The sequence below is a fragment of the Pseudopipra pipra genome, chromosome 5 (genome assembly GCF_036250125.1).
Source record: "Pseudopipra pipra isolate bDixPip1 chromosome 5, bDixPip1.hap1, whole genome shotgun sequence".
Taxonomy (NCBI): Eukaryota; Metazoa; Chordata; class Aves; order Passeriformes; family Pipridae; genus Pseudopipra; species Pseudopipra pipra.
In genome coordinates this window covers 55,396,867-55,419,559 of record NC_087553.1, presented here as the reverse complement: position 1 = coordinate 55,419,559, position 22,693 = coordinate 55,396,867, and the positions used below count along the sequence as shown (strand labels likewise).

The 22,693-nt window shown below is 39.4% G+C and overlaps 1 protein-coding gene across 9 annotated transcripts in view; it reads right to left on the bottom strand.

Moving 5' to 3' along the window:
- Window positions 1-22,693, bottom strand: part of PLXNB2 (plexin B2) — a 257,577-nt gene that overhangs the window by 51,492 nt on the left and 183,392 nt on the right. For all 9 annotated transcript variants that reach the window (XM_064656177.1, XM_064656175.1, XM_064656183.1 and 6 more), the window contains 8 exons: window positions 21,291-21,391; window positions 19,090-19,216; window positions 17,396-17,546; window positions 14,782-14,896; window positions 13,934-14,036; window positions 13,359-13,460; window positions 7,771-7,863; window positions 4,998-5,079 (listed from right to left, as the gene is read on the bottom strand). In XM_064656177.1, the coding sequence (XP_064512247.1) occupies window positions 4,998-5,079; window positions 7,771-7,863; window positions 13,359-13,460; window positions 13,934-14,036; window positions 14,782-14,896; window positions 17,396-17,546; window positions 19,090-19,216; window positions 21,291-21,391 (874 nt within the window). The remainder of the gene's footprint in view (window positions 1-4,997; window positions 5,080-7,770; window positions 7,864-13,358; window positions 13,461-13,933; window positions 14,037-14,781; window positions 14,897-17,395; window positions 17,547-19,089; window positions 19,217-21,290; window positions 21,392-22,693) is intronic.

Here is a 22,693-nt window from a genome sequence, read left to right as displayed (position 1 = left end):
GCCTGGGTTTGCAAAAAAACATACGGAGATGCACTTGAGAACTAGCACAGAAGAAAATGGACTGAAAAGATGCCACACATTTCTCTAGGGGAAGTGTGCAAGTTGCACAGACTACCCAGTGTGTGAGTGCTGTCTTCCCTGGAAAAGCGAGATGAATATTGTAAAGAGGAAAACTTCTTTTTTGCTTTTTCTGCTCCTTTTTTCCTTGCTTCTCTCTACTCTTTGCTGCTCTGCTTTTCTGGCCACACAGCCTCTCACCCTCTGCTACTGAGGCTCTGGCACTTGTTGAGTCTTGTAAATCAACTTAACTTACCAGAACAGCAGAATATATCTAGGTTTCCTCCTGTGCTCTTTCAAGAGTTAAATGTGCTTACAGATGGGAATGGCACTGTCATGGTTTAACTGCAGCTGGCAAACAAGTACCATGCAGCCACTTGCTCACTCCCCCAACAAAGGGATTGGGGAAAGAATTGGAAGGGTAAAAGGTAGAAAATTTGTGGGTTGAGATAAAGACAGTTCAATAGGGAAAGAAAAAGCCACACACACAAGCAAAGAAAAACAAAGAATTAATTCACTGCTTCTCATGGACAGGCAAGTGTTCAGCCATCCCCAAGAGAGCAGGGCCCCATCTCATGTAACAGTCACAGGAAGAGAAAGATGAATACCATCACTTCAAATGTCCCACCCTTCCTCCTTCCCCCCAGCTTTATATATTGAGTGTGATGCCATACAGTATGGAATATCCCTTTGGTCAGTTTGGGTCACCTGTTCTACTTGTGTCTCCTCAACCTCCCTCACACCCCCAACTTCCTTGCCAGTGTGGCAGCATGAAAAGCAAAAAACGCCTTGGATTTGTGTAAGCACTGGTCAGCAACAACAAAAACATCTCTATGTCATCACAGATGTGTACATATCATGTAATGTGTTCAGTACAAATCCAAAACAGCCCCGTACTAGCCACTGTGAAGAACACTAACTATGCCAGCTGAAAACAGCACAGGGGTGTACAAGATAGAAACTCAACATCTCCCCTTTCCAGTAGTGATGAGCTGGTTTATGTGCTCATTATGTCTGACGAAACCTTAGTGATGCTGGTTGTTTTTCAAAGGAGGCTCATTCTTGAAGATGCAGGAAATAAAGGAAAGTAAACAGACGTGGACAAGGGTAATTCCCTTTGAGATTGCATATGGTAAAGGCCATTAAAAATGTCTATTTAAAGAAAGCTTTTGTTCTCAGAGGAGCAGGACGCTAGAAGGGAGACTGGCAAAGCCACCTTCCAGTCACTAACATTTTCAATGCACTTGATACCTTCCTAGATAACAGCAACAGCAGTAGCTTTTAAAATCTAATTCCAGGAGACTACCATGTCAGATTTCTACTGAAATGAAAAAGTAAAATGAGAATGCTATTTTTTCAGCAGTGGCCTCATTCCCCTGCGAGGCATGAACAATATTACAGATGCCCAAATCTTGGCTCCTGTCTCTCTGCCACTTGCAGGAGAGCATGTAATCTCATACAGGCTGTTTTTCTCTAAATGCTATGTATTTTAAACCCTCAGCATTCTGTTTCACAACCAGTCTTTAATATAATAACAGGTTTTTATTCTTTCCCTTACACTGAAGAGTTGATGCAATGATAAAGCCTGGTTTTAACCCTTCCTACCTCTAATCAGCATATCCACTTGATTTCAAGTAACTTTACCAGCACAAATACAGCTGAGAGTCATTGGAGGTGTACGCAAAACTAAAGGACTTTGCTATTTGTAACAATGAAAAATGAAAGAGCATACATTTGATTCAATCTCTATCTTGAATTTCCAAGGAATTGCACAAACCAGGAGTAGCATAATTTGCTTCATAGACTGAGCACATTGATATGTCACTGAACAACAAACAATATTTCCAACAGTTTGTTTGTCAGCTATCCACTCTCTATGTTGGATGTAAACGTAGTGCTGTGGAAAAGCAGTATGACAGCCCTGGTATGTTGCTGTTTGCTTTTATAAGCAGAAGAGACAATGTGGACAGTGGCAAGGAAAAGTCTCCTCACATCTGTGCTGTGAATTGCTTTTGTGGGAACCAGATTCCTTTCTTATTCCAGCTCTCTGAAAGGTTGCTACTGCACAGACACTTGAAAAGGTAATATTGTCAAACAAATCTTCCCCTTGACTTCCTAAACCCAGCACTTCTCACCCACACTGCCACATGGCCACCAGGTACAGCATGGGAATATATTTACTTTGTTATCCTTCGTTGGTTGGACAGGGATTCTTATCGCATCCCTCAGCAAACAATGTCAGCACTGCAATGTTATGACATCCCTCACATCCAGTTGCATAAATGCAATGGAGAAAGCCATGGCCTTAAAGTTTTAACCACTCCCCCTGTTCACTGAATAGCTCATTAAATGTACCAGCAGCAGGCCACTCATTAGATTCAGACTCTTATCCATCACCTTGAGATACCAGCTGTGATATCATTGATAAAAAGGACAAAGGATAAAAGGGATATATTGGATTTCATACTGTTCAGAACCCCTGATGGCTTGAGATGTAAAAACGCTATCATAACTTAGTATTCACTAAGTGTTGTACAAAGAAAGGGTTCTTTCACTGGCAGGTTCAAAGGTGCTTCTCAGCAGCAACCATATACCCAAAGCCAGTTCTTTTCAAGATGCATAAAAACACATTACACTGTGGATTTCATATTGCAAGAAAGTCTAAAAGACAGAGAGAATTTGGATTTAAAAAAATCTCTTTTATAATAAGAAGAGACATTTTCTGATAATTTTTCAATTCCCCTCTTGCAAGGGTTCTATATTTCAATCTGAATGATAATATTTCCTTAATAATTTAACTACTTTTTGTGGGATTTTATGTTTTTCCCAGACTTAAAAAAAAGATGTTGGGAATATTTGGTCAAAATTTTGCAGCTTTAAAAATGACAGCCTCTGGAATGGAAATTAAGACAGTGGGAGTTTGTAATATGACCTCCCTGTAACATTCATGCCAGATCCTCTTTTAAGTGCTTTTAACATTGCACACAGAGACATAAGGAAAATCTTCTAAAAACGTAGTTCTATACTGCCAACAAGAAAGGGAATATATTTAAATATTGTACAGCTGGAGAAATAGGGTCTGAAGATTCAATCTGCAGAGGAAATTACTTGGGATATTAGTATTAGTTTTCCTGATGTTGACTGATCACACAAGTAGCAACTGTGTTGCCTTATAGTTTTTGCAATATTCTGCCTTAAACTTCAGTCCAAAGGACAGTAAGGTAGGTCTCAGCTCCTAGATTTCTTCCACTGATTTTGAAGGAGCTTTCTTACTTCAGCTCAGGACTAGACTCACAGACATAATTGCTTCATTGCTGTATGTTGAAAGAAATAAAGAAATTTATATTCATAAAGAAATTTTTATCAGATACCCAATCATTAAGCTATAATTTTTTTTTCATATAAATAAATGAATAAAATAATGAGCTGAAAGCACACAATGTTTCTGTGTATTGCTAGCAGACACAGAGACTGCAGAACCTGTCTAAGCTGAGACACAGCTAAAAGTTGAGATTTCAGTTTTTCACTTTCAGGTGAAGTCCGTATAAGCAGCAGTGAAAATGATCCCTATTTTATGAGGAACGTGCCTTGAGAAAGGGAAATGGTAATTGAAAAAAATAGTAATCAAACTACTTAAGTAAGTTTGAACTGTGAAGCTTTGTTATTAGCACTGCCCTTCAGAGCAAAAGCAATCTCAAAATTCATAGAATCATAGAATTGTAGAATCATAGAAGAATTTGGGTTGGAAGAGAGCTTTAAAGGTCATCTATTTAAATCCCTGCAACGAGCAGGGACATCTTCAACTAGGTCAAATGCTTTTTTGAGATTGTCCTGTGTACAGCCAGGAGCCAGACTCAATGATCTTTGTGGGTCCCTTCCAACTCAAGATATTCTGTGATTCTATGATTCTACTCAGAGCCCGGTTCAGCCTAACTTCCAGTGTTTCCAGGTATGAGGCATCTATCACTTCTCTGGTATCCAAAACATAGTCCCATACTAGCCACTGTGAAGAAAACTAACTATCTCAGTTGAAACCAGCACAGCAACTTGTGCCAGTGTTTCACTACTCTCACTGTAAAAACCTTCTTCCTTATATCTAATTTAAATCTACCTTCTTTCAGTGTAAAACCATTACCCTTTGTCCTATCGCAACAGTCCCTGCAAAGAGTTTGTCCCCATCCTTTTTATAAACCCCTTTTAAGTACTGAAAGGTTGCAATAAGGTCTCCCCAGAGCCTTCTCTTTTCCAGGCTGAACGACCCCAATTCTTTCAGCCTTTTCTCATGGGAAAGGTGCTCCAGCTCTCTGATCATCTCTGTGGCCTTCCCTCCTCTGTATTAATTCCAACATGTCCACGTCTTTCTTATATTGTGGGCCAAGAGCTGGATGTCCTATTCCAGGTGGGATCTCATGAGAGCGGAGTAGAGGAGAGAATAATTTCCCTTGACCTGCCGGTCACATTTCTTTTGATCCAGCCCAGGATATGATTGGCTTTCTGGGCTGCAAATGCACATTGCTGGGTCATGTCCAGCTTTTCACACCCAAGTCCTTCTCTGCAGGACTGCTCTCAATCCCTTCATATCCCAGCTGTATTTGTGGCTGGGATTCTCCAAACCCATGTGCAGGACCTTACACTTGGCCTTGTTGAACTTCATGAGGTTCACAAGGGCCTATCTCTTCAGCCTGTCAAGGTCCCTCTGAATGGCATCCCTTCCCTCCAGTGTGTCAACTGCACCACACAGCTTGGTGTCATCAGCAAACTTGCTGACAACACTGATGTTTGATGCATTACTTTAGTATTAATCACTTTTGATCTGTCAGATTTGTTTCAACGATACGAGTAAAACCTACAAACATTCTTATTCATGACTCCAAATTATGAAGGAATAGATTTCTGTTTACTGTAATTAACCTCCCTTTAATCTCATATTTCATACTTACCCATCAGTTTGCTGTCAATCTTCACCTTATCTGTTCTTATGGATAAGTTAAGTTGTAGAGTCTCATTTGCACTATAGGAGAACTGGAAAAGATGACAAAATAGAGATATTTATACCTTCATTTGGCAAGGTTGATTTCATGCATTTTCTATGATTCTCAATAATCAGAGCTGTGAAGGTTTTAGAAATTCTCTCAAGCCTTATGGCCTTTTCTTCATCTTGGCCAAATACATTTATAGAAAAATGTTTTAATGAACCTAATCCTTCACAATCAGGATTTTCAAGTACCAAGGGACAGCAATATCTGAATACTCGCTTATCATTAATTTAATTTACACTTGGTTATAAGTATCAAAGCAGCAAAAGTACTGTTCAGATGCAGTAAGTATAGCTGCTGACCCTGCTGAGTTCTCCCTTCCCACACCATCTGGCCCCATTACTTTTGTGGGCACAGCAGACTCGCACCACATGGAGAGGAAATCTCTCACATCTTTTGCAGTGCAACCTCCTCATTTTACAGCCAAATCACAAGGTTCGTGTGCTCCAAGACATGAGCTTCTGCTCATGCTGAAAGACAGCAGCAGTAACAATTACTGGGAAGGAAAAAGAGCAAAGAAAAATTCAGAGGCTTTATAAAGCAAATGCTTTGTGCTAGGCACAAATGACACATGAATGTTCATCAGTTCTCAAAACTACTGTTAGTGAGCTCGTAAGACATAAAGTTTAAAGTCAGCATTACATTTGTGAGTCAAACTTTGAGCTTAGAAAATAGACTATTTTTAAAATACTATATCCTTTCTCAGTAAAATAAACCAGAGTGAAAGAACCATAACTACTTGTGAGAAACTGAAATCATTAGTGGTTTAAACATCGTTAAAATCACTGAAAGACTTTTGTCCACTGTAGCAAACTGTGCAAAGAAGCAACTGCTCACCAAAGCCCCCGCCTACCCAAATATGCCTACTAATTTGGACTGTGACTGGAAGTTGAGATAAGATAAAGGTGATACTATTGTCCAATTATCTCAGGAAAAAAACAAGTATCCACAAGTGTGAGAGACTGGAATGCTAATGGTTCAAGCAATCAAGGCGCAAGCCTTCTGAGCGTGTGCACACCAACCACCTCAGGCTACAAGCTGGGTGCTGAACAAGATAAGGAAAAAGGTAAATCCTCTGAGGTGGGGTAGTGTTTCTTTGTCCTTACACAAATGACTCAGATGTGGTAACTCCCCTCTGGGAAGTACCAAACATTCATGTGAAGCCTCAAGGTATTCATCTCTGCTGATGGGCCATAATTGACTCAACTGCGCTGATGTAACAGCCAACTGTAACATCTTACAAGGTGTAAAAGGCTCATGAAATGTCATGTGATCCAGTATTATATCATCCTCTGTAAAATTTCCCATGCCAGGGGAGGTACTGGGGGCATTTCTACCTAGTCTAAGCATAAGAACCACCCCCCCCAGGGATCCCTTACTGCCCTGGGCTTCCTGTGACAGATTCAGACTGCAAACATCACTTTGACAAGACTGGGACTCTCACCACTGAAAAGACCACAAGAAGAAGAATGGGATGCCACTGGAGTCCACAGAGTGGTGATATTTTTTCTACTTAATCTGTCTCTCTGTCACTCTCTTTCTCTCCTGTTGAACCTTCTCTTTTCCCTATTTCTTTGTATCTCTCTCTGCCTAACATTTACTACTAAATAAAAATCCATACTACTGATTTGGGGACATGGTCTCCTTTGCATCTTAATTCGGGCAGAGGCATCTCTCTAATAATTTTAATAACCAAATCATAACACTACTAAGTAGCCAACAACATCATGCTGTTACCATTCTTACCACTCCCATTTTTACAGATGCAAAATGGGAAAGATAATGAATTGGGATGTGGAGAGAGAGAGCACTGAAATTCTTGTATTTTCACAGAATTACAGAATATGCTAAGTTGGAAGGGACCCACAAGGATTATCAAGTCCAACTCCTATCCCTGCACAGGATCATCCCCAAGAGTCACAACATGTGCCTGAGAGTATCATCCAAATGCTTCTTGAACTCTGCCAGGCTTGGTGCTGTGACCACTTCTCTGGGGAGCCTGTTCCAACTACCCTCTGGGAGAAGAACCTTTTTCTAATATACAACCTAAACCTCCCCTGACACAACTTCAGGCCATTCCCTCAGGTCCTGTCACAGGTCACCACAGAGAAGAGAGTAGTGCCTGTCCCTCCTCTTCCCCTCATGAGGAAGTTGTAACTGCAATGAGATCTCCCCTCAGTCTCCTCTTCTCCAGGCTGAACAGACCAAGTGCACTCAGCCATTCCTCATACAGCTTCCCCTCAAGGCCCTTCACCATCTTCATTGCCCTCCTTTGGACACTCTCTAATAGCTTAATATCTTTCTTATATTGCAGTGACCAAAACTGAACACAATATTCAAGGTGAGGCCTCAATGATTTTACCAGATTACACAAAATGTGATGAATAAAACAGTAATGGTCTCAAATTCCTCCAGGGACAGTTCCATAAATCCATGGATTGCATACGTAGAGAAATGAAGGAGAAAGATTGAGGATTTTGATGGGAGACCCCAGGAGCTCTGAGCTACAGCTGTTGCCTTTGACTACTACTGCCAAAGGAGAATCTCTATCAGAGGTGGCTTTCTTTTCTAAGGGAAACCCATATTGCTTGTATAATTTTGGACACACGTGGCTACTAGAACAGTTTAGAAGAAGAACTGAATATATTTGGTAGGTGAATCATATTTTTGCATTTACCTCTTTAGTCATGAATGAAAAATTTCCATTATCTGATTCATCAACAGGAGCTTCAAATTCAAATTCGCTGTTTCCAACCACAAATTTTTTACCCTATGGAAGAGAAAAGTTTAGTTTAGAATTTGTATAGCATTACCAAGCATAGTAAACATCACCAGGCAATATCCTGTTCAGCTATGGAAGTAATTAAGACCAAATGCAGTAGGCTAACCAATTACAGTCATCTAAAACAGTGCTAGTGAAATACTGAGTCAGAGCAATCTGGTACTTTGATGCACTCCACCAACATTCATTCAGAGTGGACACAACATGCAGTTCAAGAAAAGTAAGATCATATGTAGCACTCCATTTTAGGGAGCAATAAGAAAAAGCTAGGATATGTAAACACTGGATGGCTTCACACATCAGATGTGTTATTAACAGAGCTGTGTGAGTTCTGCTCTGTAGGGATTCTGGGCAAAGCAGCAATGCAAGAACTGCATGGGAAACAGGAATGAACATCTCTCAGCTCTTTCTGGCTTTCTCCTGCCTTACTATGACTCCCAATGTATTTTCACAGGAAAGTCTTTGATGGCAGCACCAGTTTAAGGGTATTCCTGCCTCCTAGACACTGTCTTTCCCTCTCTTGTCCTTAGATCCTAAATCCATTAATTACTGTCTTAAGGCTGAAGCACATACCGACCTTCACTGCACCAGCAAAACTCTCAGCTTGGCTGTTCTGTGATTCAGTCAAGGAACCGAGCTAGTTAAAAACCAAACACATCACCCCACAACACTGTTTCTGTGCTGGATCATTTTCCTGCCCACAGGATAGCTGTGCAAACAGCTTTGCCAGAAGAATCTTAGAAAGAAATGAGTAGCAAGGATATTTTCAGACAGTATTGTTGGTAAAGACTTATGAAATCAGATCCCACTGGGGGACAAGATAACCTTCACCTTTACAAAATCATAGAATCATTTGGGTTGGGACCTTTAAAGATCATCTAGTCCAACACCCCTGACATAGGCGGGGACATCTTTCCCTAGACCAGGTTGCTGAAAGCCCCATCCAACCTGGTCTTGAACACTTCTAGGGGTGGGGTACCCACAACTTTCTTGGACAACCTGTTCCAGTCACTCATCACCCTCCTTGTAAAAGATTTCTTCCTTATATCCTATCCAACCCTACATTCTTTCAGTTTAAAAAATGTTACCCCTTTCCCTTTTCCTACAGGTCCTGGTAAAAAGTCTCTCTTCATCTTTCTTATAAGCCCATGTAGTGGTTTGAATCTTGTTTTCCCCCAGAGGCTAAGAGAAGTGGTAGACCCCAAGGGGTGGAAACCCTTAGAAGTTTTGAAGTTCTGCCCAATGGGCAGCCCCCTTTATATATTGAAAGTCCACAAGGGTTTCTCTGGAACCTTCTTTTGTCCAGGCTGAATCACCTCAACTCTATCAGCTTTTCTTCATAGGATAAGCGCTCTAGCTCTCACCCAGCCCTCTGATCATTTCCATGTCTCTCCTTTGGACTTGCTGCAACAGGGGGACCCCAGAGCTGGAGTTTCAGAAGAGCGGGTAGGAGGAAGATAAATACCTCTCTTGACCTGCTGGCCACACTTCTTTTGATGCAGCCCAGGATACCATTGCTTTTTTTGGGCTGGAAGTGCACATTGCCAGCTCATATCTAATGTTTCATTCCCATGTCCTTCTCCACAAGGCTACTCTCAATCCATTTAACCCTCAGTCTGTACTGATATTGGGAATTACCCTGAACCAGGTGCAGAACCTTGTCAGTGGCCTTGCTGGACTTCATGAGAACTTCATTGTTGATGTAAAGAACCACTCCCTGTTTTTGATCAGAGCTGTCTGAATCTTGAAGTACATGGAAAAAAAATAATGGTTACTCAATTCCTCTTTTCTGCTCCAGGGGTTAAATACACTGTCTCCTATCATCCATGCCTTGTGCATGAACATCACAGCATGTTTATTTGTAGCTAATTCTCTGATGCTGGAATCACAGGTAACTCATGGGTCACTAGATTTATCTAGTTAGTGCAGTGGCAAGCTTTCCTATTGCACCTTCACTGTGACAGGTTGGGCAGTAGATGTGAGCCCACCAAGGTTTGGGGCTGAGGAGGACATGTTCTAACCAGCTATAGGGCTTGACTCAAGACTTTGGTAGGTTTATGTTATAGAAGGGAACATAGCTTCTACTTCTTCCTTCTCAGAAGCTACATATAGAAAATAAGCTACTGACTGAGACTTGTTTGAAACTTTTACAGCTCATTCTTGCTTTACAGAAAACATCTACATACTCCAAGTTTTAAAGCACCTCCTTACAAATCCTTTTTTTTTTTTTGAGGAATGCTGCCTTGTTTTTCCTACTCCACATATTTTAATATAACATCTGTTTTTCAAAAATGTTCAAATTCTGTTGCTGTGTAAGGCTTTTCCACATGCTTAACAGCAGGCTCTGGGAGAGGAGGGGAGCTTCCATGTGTGTGACAGCTGATACCTGCAGTGCATTGAAATCAGGAGTTGCTATACCAGGCTCTTGAGCAGAAGGCCACAGAGCTCACAGTCGGCAGTCTGGGTTCAAGATACATGTAGCAAACACTAGGAAGCGGGTTTCACATCAGACACATGTGACAAAGACAAATCCAAATGGGAAATTACTTTTAACGAGAATCTTTGGTGAGGTAATAAGGTTATCTTGATGCTGGTACATCTGTCTCTCCTATTCTGCCAATCTTTCAAGGACTCAGCTGGAGAGTGTTTCAGAAATTGCATGCAATATGATTGATCAGTACTAAACTTTCCTCTCAACTGCCTATCCTGGATGAGGCTATTCCCAAATGAATGACAACAGCTTGGATTTACCTCTCCTTCCTACTGAAATTCTTTCAGAGGAAGGAGTGGCAGAAAAACAGTCAACAGCCTCTACTGTTTTAATCTATTTCTCTCCAATGGAAGTCCTCAAGAGGAGACTTATTCGTTGTACTTTAAGCATTCACAAGTTAGGAGGTGCATACAAAACGTGCAAGCTTATACTTCCTCCATCAGTTCTGCAATAGCAGTTTTTTAAGCCATTCACCTCTCCTACTCACTAAGTAGGCCTTTATTGCTCATCTCCACCTAGCAATGAAGATGCTTATATACACAATGTTGGCTAGTGTACTTAGTCACCCATGATAAGGCTGGTTGTGCCTTTTAAGTAAAGCACAGATTAAACCGAGATAATAGAACTAGTAGTTCAAAGTGACAAGAGAACATTAATTTTTGCTTTTTCTAAGCAAGAATTTAGGCAAGGAAAGTGGCTATACCAATTTTCTAATCAATAAAAACCTTAAATGTGCTCATAGCTGCATGACTGCTAGCTCCTAACACACTGTAATGCCCAGCATATCCTGTAGCAAAATTGTTCCACATGAGAAGCCAAATGCTATTTTGCATTTGGGCTGCAGGCCAACCCCTACAAAATATCCATCCATGGCTTCTCCTGAGCCACCCCGATTTCCATGAGATGTTTACCAAAGGCTGAGTGTAAGTTATGCCCTTACTCAAATGAATTTTCAGTCATCAAAGTTACTGCTTCAGATAGCATGACCCCACAGGCATGAGTGCCTGTATGATTACAACTATTTTATGCCTTATTTGTCTGCTATCACATAGAGGTCTGTGTATACAGCTGTAGTAACTGTGTGTGCCTATTCCAGCCCTGGCACTGAAGGGATTATATTGTTTTGGCTTAAAAATGCACATCTGTACGAGGATATATGGAGCTGATTCCATGACAGACATGACATTCCCATATGGCTCTTACCCAAGAAAAATTACTCTGACATCATTTGACACTCATTGCTCTCCAGCATCTTTCCAGCTTTGGGTCTATGTATTCACCTTGACTTAGAGAGACTTGAAATCCCTGTAAGCCTTCCCAGTTCCAAGTTGATAAATACATACTAGGTCTGTTCTGTAGGCAAATTGTTAAACATTGCTACCCATGATAAAGCACTCAATCCATAGGAAATGTCTCTGCCTTTGTTAAATGTAATTGATATCTCACAGAATAAAAAAACCCAACTCAACAGGTTTTTTCCATTGGCTTTTTGCTACTAGTAGTTCAGAAAGACTAAAATGCTTAATTACAGAATGATAAACTAGATAAAGGACTTTTTCGATTCCTGCTGCTGCTTCTCCTCCTTGGAGAAAGAGGGTCCACTAGAAGCCAAATTCAGTACATCTAAATTATGCATCTACCCTGAATTTATTCTTGAGAGTGGCTTTTCCACTTATTTCCAGGAAGCAGGAAAAGATTTTCCTCTTGTACAGAGAAACAGCTCTTCACAATGTTAAACAAAAGAAATATGAGTTTAAACTCTGGAATACTCTTCAATTTTTAGCATAGAGAGCTGTGGCCTCTAAGAGAAGTGTTGTGTGCCACATGTTGCACACAGTCAGACATCCTAGCAGGAACCAGTCCTAGCACCTCAGAGAACAGACCAAATTCACCCAATTTCTTTTAATCATCTGTATATATTTTAAGGTCTTCAAACAAAAACGTTTATCTTTGAACTTATGTTTATATAGCAAGGTCTTCATATATGTCTATTGTAGTGACACTCAGCATGGTCTTCTTATGATTACAGTGCTTACGGGTTGCTTTTTACCCTTCTCTGAATACCCTTCTTACATCGCTGCTCTTCAGACCTGTTGACCCTTTTCCATCCCTTGGCAGACATAGCAGAGGTGATAGAAGGGATTTATAAGCTATAGAGTACTTCAATTTGGAAAAGGAAAAAAAAACCCTCAAAAAAAAGAGCCTTCTTTCCCTTGATAGATGGCCACTAGCTAAAGAAATCGATGCACTCCTCCCCAGTGTATCTATCATCAATTAACACAAAGACAACACAGAAACAAAGAATAGAAATAATAACAATACTTGAGCTATTACCTAAAATGATTTTTAAGCTTTGTTTTTGTCCAACTAACAATAACATTTTATGCATTGTCTAGGTTACAAAACAATTAAAAGCTTGAGGTCAAACTCTGACTTCTCAGAAGATTTGTAATTTATTTTCTGGAAGCAAGTATAGAGAAAGAGAAGCCTTTGCTATGGTTGAAAAAATGCCTGATCTTCTAGTTTGATGGTCACACACACACACAAGCAAAAGATTATTTTATCCAAGCTAAGAAAAATTTAATTTCTGAGTGCATTTTTGTGTTTGAAAGGTGAAAACTGAATTAAGCACAACAACAACAAAACCCAGCAAGTATTTAATTAGAAAAAAAGATATTAAACATTCACAATTTCTACATCACCTCTCATTTCATTAGATGAAAAAAAATTGTCCAGTGTTTCATTAGGTCTTAAAGTGCCCCCTCCAATTTTAGTAGTTAAAATATTTTTCTCCAGCTATGATTCTCTCTTGGTGATGACTCTACTACAGTAACCAACACTGCATCAAACTTGAACATGTAGCTCTTTTCTTTCTTTAAAAACAAGTACGAGCAGCATCTCCAAGGCACATAAACTAATGCTTTAGTTAAGAGGTGTGGATGCAGTTTAACTTGCATTCAAATGACAGGTAGCTTTGAATTAATCTGCTTACCTGATAATAATCTAGATGCTTTCCCTCAAAATACACAGTTGTTTGGTACTCCATAGGTATTATTGGAGGGTCAGGGTTTAGAAACTGTGGGCATTCTTCTTCCTGGGGAGAGAAACATTTTATATATTATTACAAACAAAAAATCTTATCACAATAAGCTCCGACGGCCTTCGGACAATAGAATGCTTGTTCTGAAGAACTTCATGCTTAAAATACAGTGACAGATTTGATTACACCCTTTCAAATTAGACATGCTAAAAATGACTGCAGCATATGTCAAAGCTGTGGGTGATTATCTTTCCCTGCCTTGAAATCACGTTCCTCCCATTGAAGCAAAATAGTAAAAGGAACAGAAATATCCTTTCAGGAGTTATTCAGTCTCACTGCCCCTCCTCAATCACACCCTGAATTCCCACCCCCGCACTGTCACTAAAAAAAAACCCACCTTACACTTCTGGAGTTAACTTTAGGATCATTTTTAAATCCCTAATTCAACCAACTGATATGAGATATAAAGCAAACAAAACACTGAAGTGTTCTAATAAAAACCTAATAACCTTATTTTTAAACATTACCATATTTTGTTTAATCACATCCTGTACTGAAGAGGACTCTTCACAGATATGTCTTTTCCAGTCCCACTGGCAATTCCATCTATTGCTTGCACAGGAATAGCATCTACAAATATAACACGGTAGTCATGACAAACTGTCAGGCTTTTTCCCCCACTGACAGAAAAAGTAAATGAAATGCCATATTTATTCATGGAGAGTAGATCAGTCTGTTATAACATCCTTACTATGTTAAACTGAAAACTTTATAATAAGAACAGTTCAAGAAATCCAAAAAGCTATTTTAGCTATTAAATATTTGAGCAAGGATCAGAAAACCATAGTATCTTGCACAGACGTTGAGATCAAGCCTGAGAGGACTGGAAATTATTTTGATCAACCTTCATACATAAAACTGAACAAAGATTTTGGGCTGGCTGTGCCTGCCATGGGGCAGTAACATCTCAAGCAGGGCAGATGCTGGGGGCAGAGTCAGCATTGACTGTCCTACTTGAAAGCACCACAACCTAAAGCACTAATCTATCATTTCAGGGAACTAGTAGGCAAGCAGATATCCACATATCAGATATCCACCTGTAGATACATCAGCAGCTACAGAAAAGGTAATCCTATCAACTGGCCTTTAATTATATGTGCCATGAATATTTCTATTCCACACCTTGTGTTGCTGGCTCATCTGGTGCCATTCAACCATTTTTAAACTGCCTTTAAAGGTAAGAAAAAGGATTGGGACATTGGTAATCTTTGAGAGTGCCAAAGGCTTAATTATGAAGTGATTGAGTAACTCAGCTGTCAGTCACCTCACACACAAAGCTACAGAATCTAAACACTTAAGAAGCTGAAATACTTACGGCTGATTTTCAATAAGATTCATTGCTTCTTCACAGTCATAAAAAGGGTAAGTATGTGATGCAAAAAATATCTTGTTCTCTTCAAAGGTTAACTGAAGTGGAACTGAAACATGATCTATCACAAAAGAAAAAAAAATTATCCAAGTAGTTGTTGAATTCTTCAGCTCTTGAGCTGAATGATACAATGATAACACTTTTATCATTTTACAGGACATAAGTAAATATTTAACTATCCTGTTGACTCTCTGGATCTCACAACTATAAGCTCTGTTTCTTCTTTTTAAGCTTTAACAAAATTTTCAGCATATGGTTCTCAGAAGAAAAGCAGAGGTAGAAAAAAGGGAAGAAGCAAAATTAAAGAATAGCTTTGTTTTATGGAAGTGTTTCTCAGTAGTGCTATCATCGTGCTAGCATTTTAAAGAGCCTAGAAGAACATGGAATATTGAGAAAGGAGATAATTGAACACAGATGAAAGCTGGCACAGGAACAGTCATTTAAATAAAACATTTTCTTAAATATGAATATGTCTGTGTGTAAAATAACTTTCATTTTTGAATTAAAACTGTTGTCATGTGAATTAAAGCAAGTGATCTTTGTGATTAATGCCCAACAGTGCTTGCAACCCTAAGTTAGCACAGGCACTTCTGAGCTTCAGTTTGCCATACATGATTTCTCCGCAAATGTACTTCTCATCTGGATTATTACCAAACTAAGTGTTGTGCTTTCCTCAGTGAAACTTTTTGAAATACCTTTTTTAGAAATCATTAAGCCCTTATGACAAGCTATTTCACAAGCTATTGAGCAATTTCAAACTCTGCTTTCTTGAACAGGTTCTTGGAAGACTATCAACTGCTTGGCTGGAAGTTACTTTTGCCTGCACTGGGTCCCCTTGAATATTTCAGACTCAAAGGAATGCCAGGGGATTTCCTAACAATAGGATGGTGAAAAAGCATCCTTCCTAGAAACGTCCTATTCCTTTTGGAACCAACCACAACTAAAGCAGCCCAGACTTTTCCAACATCAGCAGGGCTCTGTACTTTTTGTCACATGCTGCAAGGAACATACAAATATCATGCATACAAATATCTTAAGGGCAGGTATCAAGAGGATGGTGGCAGACTCTGTTCAGATAGAACAAGGAGTAATGGCCAAAAACTGAGACACAGGAGAGTCCCTCTGGATATGAGGAAAAATATCTTTACTTTGAGGATGACAGAGTACTGGAACAGGCTGCCCAGAGAGGTTGTGAAGTCTCCTTCTCTGGAGATATTCAAAACCTGCTTGGACATGATCCAGTGTAACCTGCTCTAGGTGAACTTGTTTTATCAGAAGGGATGGACTAGGTGATCTCCATAGGTCTCTTCCAGTCCTAACTATTCTGTGGTTCTGCGAACCACTGCCTGTGTTTGTAGCTACCTACCTTCTGCTGGTGTCTGCTGAGCTTCTGAGTATCCTTATATTACTTTTGAATATTCTTTCAGATGGATCCCTGTGCAACCAACTTAGAGGGACATATTATTTCTAGGTGACTTGCTTATTCTAATGCCTTCTCTGACAGGCTTCTAGTCTCATATTTTATGCTGGACAACTCTGAGATGTCATGTTTATCAACCCCATTACTTTATGTTCTGCTTTACAAAATATTTAGGGAATGTGAGTTGGCCCTAAATAACAGAGCACTGTGACATGCCCCAGCTAGTGTAAAACTCAACAATAAGATTTTAATATAATTATTTTCCCTGCAACTGCAACTGGATTTTGACCTCTTTCAGCCTTAAGAGAATTGAAACTTATCTTAAAAAGTGCTTTCAAGTACCGCTCTGATAGTTTATGACTGCTTTGATAGATATAAAAGATTTATCCTCAGGGGTATGTCTGCAAGCTGTAAGAGCACCTGTCTTTGTTTGTTATTTCTTTTCAGCTTTTAAAACTTGATACATAATAAACAGTGCTGTGTAACCAGTTTCAGTCCATGTGTTTATACATCAAGATGTATGAATTAAAGCACCAACAAAGCACTATCTAGGAAATAAATTATGGCAGGCAACAGATCTTAAGCCTGTAATCAGTGGTTCAGAACAACAATGCAGTCTTTAATTATATGATCAAGTATTTTTCCACTGGGCTTACTCTTGCAGAAGTTGGAGGACACACAGTAGAAGAGGCAGAAGGCTTTATGATAGAAAGGACAGCCTTGTGACTAGAAAACAAGCCACTGAAGTACTATTGACTAGAGCAAAACTAAGACATCAGGCATGAACAGCTCACAGTTGAAGCACATATGCATCTCTTCTGACGCTGCAATTCTGATTAGAGTAACTGGGTTTTGTTTGTTTGGGACACAGAATAGCACCTCTCTGGCTCCATGTCTATGCGTCTACCAAGTTACCGTTTCAGGTTCCTAGCAGAAACACCGGGAATGCTATAGCTTATGAATACATCAATGCAAAAAGTTTGAGCAAATGGACAGTTCAGCAACAGACTATTTGGGGAAAGGGACTGGAAGAGGAAAAAAACCCAGCTTGTATGCATCTCATATAAGAGCATCACATTAGAAACAGCAGTCTATGTTCTTTTCTCTTATTATCTATGGAGGGTAGAAGTATTTCTTTACCTTGATGTTTTGGTGTTGGAGGAATTATATCAGGTGGATCACAGATAATAACCCCTTCTTTCAACTGAGCAGAACGTGTTGTTCCCCCAAATGTACAGCAAACATTGTCACTTGCAGTCAAAATTGGCAATGGACTTACAGTCAGTTCCACCTGGAAACAATTTAAAAAGGGTGAAATGTTTGGAAGAAATGATCCAAGAGCTGGTAAGGTTTATAATCACAGTATTTCAACTGCTTTTGTTGTTGTTGCTGTTGTTGTTGTTTTGGTTTGGTTTTTTTTTTGTTTTGTTCAGTGGTGATATTTTAGCTAGCATCACAGAAGATGGCTCTCCTTTTCAATTTTTATTTCTTCCCATCTGGTAATCTTTTCTTCTTGTATCTCTACCAGTTTTTCCAGGCTAGGTCTCTGCTGAATTACACTGATACAAAAATCTCTTGTCCTGTCAATCCATTAGATCAGAACAAAAATGTCTGTACAGACACACCTAAAGCCTTTTATTCTTGTCCTCAGCATCCAGTTTAGCCACACTAAACAGAGTGGTTAACTCTTAAATCCTGACAAACTTAATTAAAATTACATTAACCTTCTGTGTTACAAGAGAATAATGGGACAAAGCTGGATAGACCAGAAATGCTGGAGTTTGAAAGGGATGAACAGAAGCATGGCTTCCTCAACACTCAATATAACTGCAAAAAATCTATTGAGATCTATCACTACTGATGAAAAAGGATTTCTGAGTGATGGTGAGATGTTAACCTCCTCCAGGAGAGTGTATGTGAGGAACTAAAAGCAAAATAAGATAGGGAAACTTAACAAGGAAAGAGGAAACAACTGAAATAAAATTCTGGATGCTGTCCTTGACTTAATGTTTCAGGTGTGTTCATTATACAGTTTAACTTTTTCCATTTCTTATTGCCAGTAGAAAAGACAATCACCCCTTTCTCACTGAAACCAGTTACACTCTACTAACACCTTTATTCAACATAGAAATGGCCTTAACACAATGCTATTTACATCATTTAGAAATGGAATTAAAGCGACTTGGCAGACAGTTTCTTTATTTCTGATTAAGAGGAATTAAAAGCCATTTACTGATTTTACTTGCTGAGCATCCCTGGGAAGGCCTCAGTCTGCACTGGCATGCTCCATTTGAAATTAGAGAAAGTTTTAACACCCTGGTCACACTCCAAAAACTCAGTTTTGTTGCATGAGTCGTTTTGCATGCTGAATTTACCTTCTCCATGTACCCAGTCAGACTCCACTGCGTAGGCAAATCCACTGCTGATTTTAAAGCAACAGCTTATGGCTTCACTGCTTACTTAAGTTTATGCTCAAGTAAGCTGAAAGGGCAGCATGAAATCTGCCCTACCAATTATTTTTTATGGGTTATACAACACTGTGCAACACTTCCATAATATTCAGACAAATGTAAGTGCTTTATCATCCACACTAGTGCATCACTTCGGTTTACAGAAGGTCAAATTCAAAAATTTCTTAGAAGAAAATGTAAACTGCAACCTGCAAGAACAGCAGGCAAGAAAGAGCACTGTGAGAAATGCCAGAGACTGAGATATCGAAAACACTATCCTATTCCTGGTCTTCACTGCGCATAAATAAATGCAGATATTCATCTTCCTGGTAGTCACATCAATGTGCTTTAAGAATATATAAGGAAAGCATTTTCCTGTTATACCTTAGCAGGGGCTCTGCGACTCATATTTAGAGGGTCTGCACTAATGATAGTCACACATGTGCCACTTGGACTCCACAGCCAGTGGTTCTCCTTATCAGCTGTTCCACAATCTGCCTTCTTTGTGCACCTGAAAAAAAGAAATAAAAACCAAAGCAAAGCAATATTATAGCTGGACTCTGACAAAAAATTTGCTTTAGTATTGACTAGTGGGGTTGCTATTAAAGAATTTTTAACAGAATAAGTGGTGTAATAACTATTGATGGTTTGAGGTGTCAAAAGCAAGTGCCTGTACTATTTTGGACACCACCTGGAATTAGACAACCCAAATCCATAAAGAGGAAGTAATATTTAGCACAGGAACCATTGCCTAATCATCTGAAATCAAGCTGAATAACCTTCATTGTAATATATAACAATATCCTGAAGGAGCGGGCACAGCCTGTTTTTTCTGCAAGTCAAATGGCAGACATCTATATTTTGTCAGTGATAAGACACAACACTCATGAGCATAAGATGAAACAGAGGAGTATTGCTGGAGATACTCAAGCTTGTGGAGAGTTGTGAAACAGCTCTAGAAATGTTACTTTCGCAGTGCATGTTTTCATTACCTCCTGCCACTATTTAAGGCCTCTCCCTGCCAAGGCACTGTTAGAATTACAGGAAGACAAGAGTGGCTATGCATCCTCACCAAAAACACTGAGATTTTCCCAGCTCAAGTACAGGAAGAAGAGATGCTGCAGTACAGAAGCTGCATATGTGGCTACAAAAGGTTGTTGAAGTGTGTGTGGGGACAGTCTCATGCATATTCTTTCCATTCTGTGCAAAGTTTAGGAGCAAATGCTGTGGAACCTCTGGTTGCTGCAGCAGAAGACTACTAAATCATCAGGGGCTTTAACACAGTGCAGTTGTTGCACAGCTCTGTCAAACCTCCTTTAAACAAATAATTTACATACAGAGTCTACATTTACATAACATATCCCTAAACACACTACTAAGTGCTGTGTATGAGCATGAGACAGACTTTAAACTTAGAAATGAAACAGTTTTTTCTCCCCACAGAAAATAAATACTAGCAAATGTGAAAATTCATGTTTGGCTCTTCTCAGAAACCATTAATATTTTGAAATATTGAGGTCAGTGGTCATATCAGAAATCTGAAGGGAAATCTAGGGAAAATTGCCTTTTTTATGATATATGATACAACCTTCAACTCCCAGCAGCCCAGGAGGAGTTTGAGGTTATATTCCAGATCCTCAGGTTTTATCCACAGCAACTGAAAACCAGGCTGGAGGAGTTACAGTGTATTACATAAACTTGCACATACTGCATAAGTTTCTCTGCAGTGCTCCATATTATGCTACATCAGGCTGATAGGTAACCTAACGCAGTAGTTCACATTTTCAGGCAGGAAGGTAGAAGCCTGAAATTCATCTGCATATTATAATTAAACATCCCCTTTGTTCCAACAGCAAGAAGTTAGAATCACGAATTCCCAACCACTCATGCCAAGGGGTTAATTAACTTAGTCAAAAAGGGAACTGCAGGACTGCTCTTCCCTCTCGGCACTCCAATCAATGCAGAGTGCAAAGAAAAGACATTACAGAGCAGTTCAGTGCTGTCCTAGTTTACATGTGTTTGAATATTCATTCAGTGAACCTCTGCAGATAGTCAGCCAAATACCACTTTCTGCTCTCCTACAGGTAGGTAAGGGTCCCCTGTAGCCTCATGTCTTGACAGATGAAGTTTATATAAAATCAGCATTTGAGCTACACACTTTATTTTAGACATGGAACAGTTTTTTCCATTTGTGTTCTTTTTTACATTTTGCTGCTCTACTTAAAATGCATGCTATATTTTCTGAGTTTGAAATAGGGAGTATTTTTTATTTTCTGGAAGAACATTTGACTGTACAGTTCAAAGAGAGATAAAATACACAGTTAGAAAACATATAATCATTCTCAGCATCAGCAGAAAAGTATATATTTTCCCAAACTAATCAAATCTGCATAAGTAAACGGGGACTTTTTTTTGTGCATAGAATATTGATATTAATGTCTTTGTGAATAAAATTAAATCACTATCTGGAGTGTTAGGCTGAGTACAAAATGCTGAGATCACTACGTTGAGCAGTAACCCATAGCACGTGTCAAAACTTGAGCTATTCCACCGCCTGCACCTGAGCAAACACCGTCAGCACTCACCTGCCCTCTCTCACACACCAGCCACAGTATGGATCCCTCGCTTGGGCACACTTCTCACAGTCCGAATGTTTGTGGCAGTCCTGCACAGGTAACCGATACACCTGGAGAACCAAAAGCAAGGCAAACCATAACATCTGCAGAAGGCACAACAAGACAGAAATGTTTGTGCACAGAGCTGTACAGCGTCATTGCCTGTGGCAGCAGAAGGCTTGACCCTGTATTATTATCAGCAGAGCTCAGCCTGTTCTTAACAAAATATGTACAAAACCAGAGTCTGTTTTTTCTGCCTTAACAAAGTCCAAATTCCCACACTTTTTCTTGATTTTTTCTCACTCCAATATTATTTAACCAGTCTTCAAAGTCATGTAGGACATTGTTATAATCAAGAATCATTAGCAAATCTTACAAAAATTGAGCTTTTCAGTTCCTCCAGTTATGTTACTTCTGGAAATCTGCATTACAGCAGTCATCTCAGGACAGAAACTGCATCAACAATGCTCTGAATTCAAGAAACAGTTACTGCAGGACAGATACTCTCAAAAGGCTAACTTGGAACTGACTAGATAATTTTTTTAACAGAATATTCTCCACTCCATATCACTAGCACAGAGATGAAATTGTTTGGAAATGCACTTTTAGCCAGAAGGCATTTCAGAAAGTCTGCAAGCATGAGAGAACCAGGGCGCTTCGGGTTACTGCACTTCTCCATGCATAAGCCTCCACCATGGAATACATTCACAAAATAAAATGGAAATAATTATGACAGGAAGCAGCAGGGAAAAGAATATCATCAATTCTCATGTCTCATTCCCCCAGTAAGTATTTAGCTTCTGGTTTTGATTTCCTTTGGTGCTGAGAATAAACAACTTTGTCACAGAAAGAGGAGCCAGCAAATAACCATTCCTTTTCGCTATGCTGCTGAAATGATGCAAGAGAAGAATGGGACATACATCTTCCTGTTGATGGCTATGTTTTACTTCTAAAGAGTGCAAAAAGTCTAGCAACAGTAACTCTGAGATGTAGGCTTTCTTATAATCTCATTTAAAACAATCGGCAATTAAAAAGCTACTTTCCTAGCCTGAGTTTGGCCTTTTCCTCACATTTGGAGAGTTAAGGAAAATGACTCACTGAGGGAAAATGCCAATATTGTGCAGTTTGCTTGCATTTATTAATACAGGTGTTTACCTTTTCAGCAATCTGTTCTTTTTAGCTAACTGGAGCTGAGTTACTGGCACTCTGTTTCACTAACTGGTACCCATGAGAAATTGAATATCCAGTGAATGGGTTTTTTTTTATGACAAAGTATTTATTTCATAATTCTGGTAGGCATAAACAAGCCCTAGAGATTGCTGTCTCTGCAAGTGACCTTAATGATTAAAAAAACCCAAAACCCAAACCAAAAA